We start from the raw sequence: 9,084 nt of genomic DNA, 5'->3' as shown, positions 1-9,084 counted from the left end.
CGGAAATTCACCTGCCTAACTCAGGAGGCCCTTTTGTGTACGCACAGTGCGAGGAGCACGAGAAAGATGTTGACAGCGCACTCGCTTTGAAGAAGCTCGTAAAAATTGAAGTGCGAAGTAAAGGAAACGCTGCTACCGTTGAAGTGCACTTGCAAGGAAGAAAGTGGCAACAGCAGCAGATTGCAACGCGTGAGGAAGCGGAAGCGTTGCTGGACCATGTAGAGAAATTCAGTCTCTGTTGTGATGCCGGTCTGGAACTTTTGTCTTCGCAACCTGTCTTCGCAATTTGGCTTTAAGTATTTGCTGACATCTAGACTAAGTCAGGACAAGCTGGAAAACCTATTCGGTATTGTGAGGCAATTTAATGGCGCCAATGACCACCCAAAGCCAGCCCAGTTCTTGGCAACAATAAATGCGCGAGCATTTTACAACCTTGCAAGACCACCAAAAAGAGGAAATTGCAGCCCTGAGGTTGTTAACGCACTGCTTGCTCACACAATTGCTGAAACCAGCCATCATCAGCCCAGTCCAATCGATGCACTTGACCTGCTTTTCGATGAAGGAAGGCTTGATGATGTTGAAGAAGCTTTGAACTTCCTGCCTCCAGAAGACCATACTGAGTATGTCACCCACCACAGTTCGAGTCACCTGGTATATTATGTCGCAGGCTATGTGGCTCGGAAGGCCAGGCAGAAAACTGGGTGTATGATATGCACCGAGCACTTGACCATAAGCAAGGCGTCCGCAGTGTCAGACACCCAAACTGAATTCATCCGTCAGTTTGACCGTCTTCTGGTTTGGCACAGCTTAATTTTTGATACAGAAGAGTCGTTCACGGTTTTCTTTAGCTCTAGGAAAATCGAAGCAGCTAGCATGTGTGACTTTGCAGCATTCTTGCAAAATGTGGAAATCCCTACACTTGAGTGTAGTAACCATGCAAAGGACTTCACACTTGTGATTGTGAAGTTTTATGTTTTGCTTCGTTTTCGTTTTTATGCAAAGTGAACCAAGACAGAAGCACTATACGTGATCAGAAAAAGCATTTGAAAATGAGGAGGTGCACATACCTTCAGATAAAGTGCAACATTTCTAATTGCCCTATTCATTTCCCCTTTTTTTGCATACACTTGGTCTTATTTATCATGCTTTCTTGTGCAGTGTGTTCCCTTGTACTTTATTACATTTTTATTGTTTCATGACCTTGGACTTTTTTTATTTCATCTAATGTTACAAATGAACAGTTTTACAATGCTACAAATGAGCAGTACACTTATCTGTGTACTTATGTTTTCATTGACTTTTCTTATGCCTCTTGTGTTATAATCTGTCGCTAATATTTTCTTTTGTACTTTGATCCTTGCTTTCGCCCATGTTGCAGTCACTTGTTTTTGCTTGTACATTCTGGTGTCCACACTTTTTTTTACTTCTGTTCATTTTTGTTGCTGCTATTGTGGGTGTATGTAGGATGGAAGTTATTTTTGTTGTAACCATTTAGATCGAGTTTTTTGTATTTTTGTGTTGATTGTACCCTGTAAAAATGATTTGGAAATACAGCACGCAACTTGGTAGAGCAGTTGTTTATTACTCTGTGCCTCCGCAATCGTATCGCTAATCTTGTCTAGGCCTTCGCCCCGTTGTCACTGCGCATTTAATCGGAATATACGAGCCTCCTCGGTTAATCCTTTAAAGTGTCTGAAAATAAGCGTCCGTTAGCCAAGCTTTCTTTGAATATCAGAACTAGAGCGGATGCAGTAGAGCGGATCCGATTCTCGCAGAGACATTATAAAAGCACCATAAAAATGGGGAAAATGCCCACTATCTGTGAACAGCATGCTTACCGCAAGTGAGCGTGACATCTTTTTTCTTTCTTCCGAGGAACAGTCTCAAGGTAAGAGTCAACAGAACTTGCGGCTTCCCAACGGCGTGCTCCGTTGCGGAGCAGACGAAATGTCCCCGCCGCCGCGGACTTGTGAAGCGGGTCGTCTCAGCGGGGACTGCTCCGCGCGCCGTAAGATGGCACTGCATGTAAGAGGCACTGCATCTACGAGGGATTACAGGAAAATTTTTATTCAGAAAGGCAATTTGAAATAGCCACTAAACAAATTGAGAAAGTAATCACGGAGGATAATAAGTTAGTGTGGACATACACGAATCTAATTAGACTCTTTGAGCTAGAGCTTGCTAAGACGCGTAACAAGTCAACCCGGAAAAGAAGACACAAACCCAAAAGTTGGTGGGATGAGGAAGTTAAGAGAGCCATAGCAAAACGTCAGGAAGCCTCTGGGGAGCACAGACATGCTAAGCAGCGGGGTGAACCGACAGATGATGTTGAAAGAAAATGGGAAACCTTTTTAAGCTGTAGAAGGGCTGCCTCCCTTCTGATCAATGAAAAGATTAAAAGAAAGGGAGCTCAGTGGCTGGCAGAAGTACATAAAAAAGAAAGAAAGGCAGCTGCGAAATTTTGGAACCATCTAAACTCCCTAAGAAATGAGACGAGCCTAGAGCAGAGTTTTATAACTACAGCCCAAGGTGCCAGGCTAGAAGGGGACGAAGCTATTGAATATATAAGAACAAGGGTGACAGAAAAATTTCAACAAAGAAGTATTTTATGCACCACAATAGACAAGGACGAATCAAGTGGTGCAATGGCTCCATTTTCACAACGAGAGTGGGAAAGGGCTGAGAAAAGGGTTCCTAGTAGTACATCAACAGGCCCAGATGGCATTCCAATTAGGCTGATAAAGACATTAGGTCCGAAGTCTAAGCAGGCTTTGAGAGAGGCAGTGAGCAAAATAATAATCGATGGGGAAGTTCCCGATGGATGGAAACTTAGCAGGATGAGCATGATCTATAAAGGAAAGGGGGACAAAGCTGACATAAACAACTACCGTCCTATAACAGTGACATCAGTGGTCTACAGGCTGGCGATGCAGATTATAAAGGAAAGACTGCTGGCATGGATAGAAGATGAGGGGGTGCTGGGGGAACTGCAGAATGGGATTCGGAAACACAGGAGGTTGGAAGACAATCTGTTCTCACTGACGCAGTGCATCGAAATAGCAGAAAAGGAACACAGGCCCCTGCGGCTAGCATTCTTGGATATCAAGGGAGCGTACGATAGCGTGGTTCAAGAGGAATTGTGGGGAATACTGGACCCACTAAGCGTGGAACATGTAGTCACTAATCTTTTAAAGGGTATCTATAAAGGTAACAAGGTAGTTATAAAGTGGGAAAAACAGGTATCCAAGCCTGCAGAGGTAAAACGGGGGTTTAGGCAGGGGTGCCCCCTGTCACCCTTATTATTCATGATGTACCTACAAGGATTAGAGGCAAATTTAGAAGGAAGTGGGCTGGGCTTCAACCTCTCTTTAGTCAAACAAGAAAAACTTATTGATCAGACACTTCCAGCAATAATGTACGCAGATGATATAGTGCTAATGGCCAACAACAAGGAAGAATCGCAGAAATTGATGGACATCTGCGGTAATGAGGGAGATAGGTTAGATTTTAGATTCAGTAAGGAAAAATCAGCAGTCATGATTTTCAATGACAACGAAGGTAGTGAGCTTAGGATACAGGAGGTCACGCTTGAGATAACACATAAATACAAATATCTGGGCGTATGGATAAGCAATGGCACCGAGTATCTGAGGGAACACGAAATATACCTGACGACTAAAGGGAGCAGGAATGCAGCAATGATGAAAAATAGGGCACTGTGGAATTACAATAGGTATGATGTTGTGAGAGGAATATGGAAAGGGGTCATGGTTCCTGGGCTAACGTTCGACAATGTGGTCTTGTGCATGAGATCAGAAGTTCAAGCAAGATTAGAAATTAAGCAACGTGGAATAGGTAGGCTTGCTTTAGGAGCTCACGGGAATACACCAAATCAGGGAGTACAAGGTGATATGGGATGGACATCATTTGAGGGCAGGAAAGCTAGCAGCAAGATAAAATTTGAGAAGCGATTGAGAGAAATGAAGGAGGAGCGTTGGGCTAGTAAGGTTTTCAGCTACTTGTACATGAAGAATGTCGATACAAAATGGAGGAAGCGAACCAGGAAGTTGACTGGTAAATACTTAGAAAACAGCAGGTGGCCAAACCAAAAAGAACTATTGGTTAAGAAGAAAGTGAAGGAAACGGAGACTGACATGTGGAAAATGGGCATGATTAAGAAGTCCGCACTAGAGGTCTATCGAACTTTTAAGCAGGAAATTGCCAAGGAAAGGATCCTTGATAATACTCGGGCTAGTTCTCTACTGTTTGAGGCAAGGACGGGAGTACTGCGAACCAAGACATATCGGGCCAAATACGAAGGGGTAGACACAATATGCAGTGCGTGTTGAGAGGAAGAAGAAACTTCCGAACAATTGATAATGTTTTGTAAAGGGCTTCACCCTATAGTTCAGGATGATGGCGCAGAGTTTTTCAAAGAACTGGGGTTTAGGTACCGGGAGGGCAAAATAGACTTTAAGCAAGTAGACTTAACTAGAAGGAGGTTATCTGATTGGTGGCTAAAGTCAAGGCACGACTGAAAATTAAACTCTTCACTTTAAAGTACGAATCCTCAAACTCACTTTTTAAGGAAAAATAAATAAATATAGTTTTGGGTTTATTAAGTATTACGGCTTGGTGGCGCTAGCCACCGCCCAATCTAAAGGGTACAGCCATATCCATCCATCCATCCATCCATGCTGAGAGCTGGTTGGGAGAGGAGGGTATCATCGCTGAGGCGACCCGTTTTGCGCCCGCGCACGACACACTTGCCAATTCTAGTACACTGTACCTGGGGACTAATGTTTTTTATGCAAAGCTGAAAAAGAGGGAGAGTTGTTTGGGTAAAGCGTCAACTGGTTGTCTTAACACGGGGTCCTCAGATATATAGCAGTGTTACCATGTCCTGTGAACAGCTAACACTAGACCAACTAGCCGACCCTGCTCTCGCAACTGGCCGCCATGCGGGCGCTGGATATATATGTTGGCTGGCAACCACGAGCGTCCCTGCTATAGGTGATATCGCCTGCAAGAAATGAATTGAAAAAAAAAATGGTTGCGTATTTGAGTGGTTTGCTGCAAATGTCGTAGAAAGACGATAGCCTTCAGTCTGAACACGCGGCATGAGAGTACTGTCGGGAAACGGAAGTTTGTGTAGAACGCATAGCCACTGGAAGGTGGCAGCAACGTATACCGTCTTAGCGAAGCGTAGGAAACGCGAGCTTTTTCGCGCATAGCGTCGCATTATCAGCGCCACGTAAGAAGCACTGGAGTCTCTGGAATTACGTATACATGCAATTTATATAATAAAACGCGCCACGTAATACTTACATATTGATGTTATGTCTCAGATATGCGTAGTATTTCCTTTTACATCGAGAATGTTCGCAAGCATGTACACAGGCACCAGGTCAAGCTGAGTAAATGCTCGAACTAATGCTAAATTGCTGAATCGTTTCGAGCGACAGACAGACAGACAGACAGACAGACAGACGGACAGACAGACAGACAGACAGACAGGCCAAAATATTTGCGTCCAAGTATAAAAAGACTATACTGCTTTTAAAAATCGTTCACGTGTGTTTCCCGGGCTACAGCCCAAGGGGGGCTCCGGAAAGCGCCAACACGAGAGATGGTAGAGCAAGTCACGCGGCACGGTGTCTCGATTAAAATAATAACGGTACTTTGTTAGGAAAAAATATCCAGCGTCCTTAATTTGGAACTGGCTACCATAGTCGGTATACGTTTTGCTCACAGATGTACCTAATACAAAACTTAAGAAAGTGAACTGTGACATCTTCCCATCACATTGTTTAGTGATAGCACTGAGAGTAACAATATAATAACATAAGGTGTAGCTGCGTTGATGGCCACGCCAGCGGTCCTAAAGAGTTCGCACGTGTTGTTTAAACCCCGCCTATGGTGGGAAACGATTGCATCGTCGACACGTGGGGTCCACACAGCCTTGACAGAACACTCAGTAGGTTCATTCGAAGAAGCCACACTTTTTTTCCGGATTCATTGGTGATCCGCGAACACAGCGAAATGCTTCGGAAAAGTGCGGCGAGTTTCTGAGCAGCACGTTGCACTCTGTCACTGGATCTTGAACAGGCTTCGCGACATGACACATGAAATGGCACAGCATGAAGAAAAACACACCCTCTCTGAGTGTGAGCCAGAAGGCGTCATGCCAGTTCAAGGCGAAGTCGATCAGCACACTTAGCGCACTAGGCACTACAAATCGCCACACCGGCCACGGCAGGTTGAGCCCAAAAAGAAATCCACGAAAGCGTTTGATGTCGGAAAGGTCTGTCGAACGAACTGCAACGCATGCCTCGAACAGCGCCTGCGGCTTCTTGGCCACTGGGCTAGTTCTCGCTGCCTTATCTAAGAATTCTGGAAAGGACCGTATCCACATGATCGTATTCTCGGTCATCGCTGTACTGGCAGTCTGGCCGTAGACGTAAGTGGGATGCCACGAGGAACCGACGTGTGTGTAAAAGTCATTGCAAGGGTCCACGGAAAGATTGCGGTGGAAGTCCAAGTAAACGGCATATTCGCGGCAATCATCTGTGAGACAGAGCAGTGCTTTCTCGCTGCCTACGTGTTCTTTGCCTCGCAAGAACGAGGATATGATGAGCAGCAGGCAAATGGCAATGACGAACAGGAAAACCGGCTTCTTCTGCCTTACGTTATCCCAGAAGGCGGAGTCTTTCTTAGAACATGGATAAAATTCGTCCACCTGCAGATATCAAAATTATTAGATGTGATTGAACCTAATTGTTATCAGTAACAAAATGCATGCGATGTTATTTAGAGTACTTGTAATGCAAATGTGAAGAAAGACAAGTGGACAAAAAATTAACATGCCTCCAGCAGGGACTAAGCCTGCAACCTTCAAATAACGCGTCCGACGCTCTACCATTAGGCTACGGCGGCCATTCCTCTGTCGACGTTTAAGGCCATATATGTGCATTTAAACGTGGGAGCATCAGTAATGGTCATTACAAGTGTAAAATGAGTGTTCCAGAGGCGCTCGTTCTCGTTGAGGCGATGCTTGCCGTTGCCGCTGAGGAGACGATTTTTATTAGGTAGATGATTTTGTGGCGCAATTATCTGGATGGTCACACAAGCTCACCTATCTGCCTGACGATTATGGCTTAAAAGCAGTCTAAGTGTGAAAATAAACATACTACTAGTAGCGCTCTGTCCTGTCCATTTGTGCCTTTTTGTTTCCGTGTTTCACTTCACACTATATGAAATTCTTTGTAGTGTATCTTTTAAGCACTCTAGCGAAAGTCAATCTCTTAGTGGCCCTGTCGCTTCCTAGAGATGGCCGTATGCCTTAAATGCAAGAAAAGCATGCACCCAGCGTCCAGTAACGGTACCGTTATTGAGCGCTGACCAAACTGTGATACCAAAGCGTTTCTTGTCTCAACATTGGTTAAGACTGCACGTTTCCCATAAATCAGAGCTGCGTACTTACCCAGTCTCCCGGGCTCATCGACGGAATGAAGTAAGCCTGGCCGCGTTCCAGAGGCGCACGTTGCCGCGGCGGTGATGCACGCCAGAAGTACGGCTTCGGAGGACGCTGGCCCAACTTTTGTCCGGGTTCTCTGCCTTCAGATAGCCACCTGGAGTTCGTCGTGTGCAAGTGGGGTGGTCCTTTTTGTCGGGCAACAGAGGCGATTCGCCACACTACGTGCTTGGTAGAGGCAATTGAAAGATTCGCTTCCTTTCCGAGCAGAAGAGTATAGCCAGGATGCCCTTTTTCACATGACTCCGGAGTCCTTCTGACCTTCTGCGTGTGAGGGGCATCGGCGGATGAGTGTGAACATCCATCACACGACCGCCACAACGCACGTGATGTCGTCGACGAATAACTGGTCGCAGCAAGTGATGAGTTTTCTTCCCTGCAGGATTGTGAGTTACACGCCGTGGCACAAGCAGCTATTTGATTCTGTGTCACTGGGGCCGGCGAACTGCTTTTGATAGCTCGTGTCTTTTCGTCCACGGTGGTGTTCTCATCAATTCCTTCATGGACTGCATATTTCAGGTCTTCCGGCAGCTGAGGCTCAATGACGGTTTTCTTCGGAGAGCAGCTCGACGGCCGTGACGTGGCTTCTCTGGAGTGCGACTTGACGTGATTACGGCTACGTTCCGAGGAGTGGAACGTTGGGGTGTCAAGCGTTTTGGAATCCAAACACCGTGGCTCCTGCTCTTCTTTCTGGAATGAACCATCGGACGGTCCAGCAACCGCTCTCTGGTAGAGCTTTTTGGTGGTTCCTGAGCTGGGACGGGCGTGGCCGACGCTCGAATAGTCGTCCGTCATCCTCAATGGGAAACACACTTTGCTACGTGGATCACGCTTGTTGGTCTGCTGCAGTGTTGTGGGCGTTTCCCTTGAAGTCGGCGGAGGTGCAGCGTGAATGCCGGAGTTGACGTGGCGTACATCTCCTCGAAATTTGTGCTGCTTCTCTTCTTCGTGTTCTTGTTCTCCTTCAACTGTGGCTCACACCCACTGCGGGGGATCGTCCAAGAACTGATTGTTCTTATGAAATCTTAATAAATTTTGTTTATTTTGGGGGTTTGACGTTGAAAAGTTATTATGCAATATTATAATATTATTTACAAACTTTATTTAAATTTTTGATGCTCCGTCAAATGTACTACTATATTGAAGTTTTTTGGCGATAGATGAGAATTTCAATGATAATAAAAGATTATGCATGTGTTGACGAACAATAATAATAATAATAATAATAATAATAATATTAATAATAATAATAAAGAATAGCTGGGTAATCGATTGGTTTCATTGAGATCATTCGACAGAGCCGCGCAAGCTTTCCTACTGGAAAACCGAGGAACGGAGGCTCTAAAAGACAAAACTCAGCCACAAATATTTCATTGCAATCGCAAGGAAATGTTTTCTAACTGAGTTTTTCGAGCTGTAGTAAATCATGTACGGCTCCGAAGAAAGCTTCGGCAGATTCAACGTACCTTGGGAATCAGTGTTATGTGGTCGCATGTGTGTGAAAGGTGAATGTGTTTTATTTTTCTTATTTAGTGACACATTTTGATGTA

General features: G+C 45.1%; 1 protein-coding gene across 1 annotated transcript; it reads right to left on the bottom strand.

The window, feature by feature from the left end:
- Positions 1–668: 668 nt before the first annotated feature.
- On the bottom strand, positions 669–8,484 carry LOC142789577 (uncharacterized). The gene is made up of 3 exons (XM_075885000.1): positions 7,484–8,484; positions 1,839–2,019; positions 669–697 (listed from the first exon to the last, which is right to left on the bottom strand). Exons 1-3 carry the CDS (start codon positions 8,327–8,329, stop codon positions 669–671), a joined length of 1,056 nt encoding a protein of 351 aa, XP_075741115.1. The 5' UTR covers positions 8,330–8,484.
- Positions 8,485–9,084: the final 600 nt, after the last annotated feature.

Source organism: Rhipicephalus microplus, chromosome 2, assembly GCF_043290135.1.
Source record: "Rhipicephalus microplus isolate Deutch F79 chromosome 2, USDA_Rmic, whole genome shotgun sequence".
Taxonomy (NCBI): Eukaryota; Metazoa; Arthropoda; class Arachnida; order Ixodida; family Ixodidae; genus Rhipicephalus; species Rhipicephalus microplus.
Note: the sequence above shows the minus strand (reverse complement) of the source record. Positions and strands in the feature narration are given on the sequence as shown.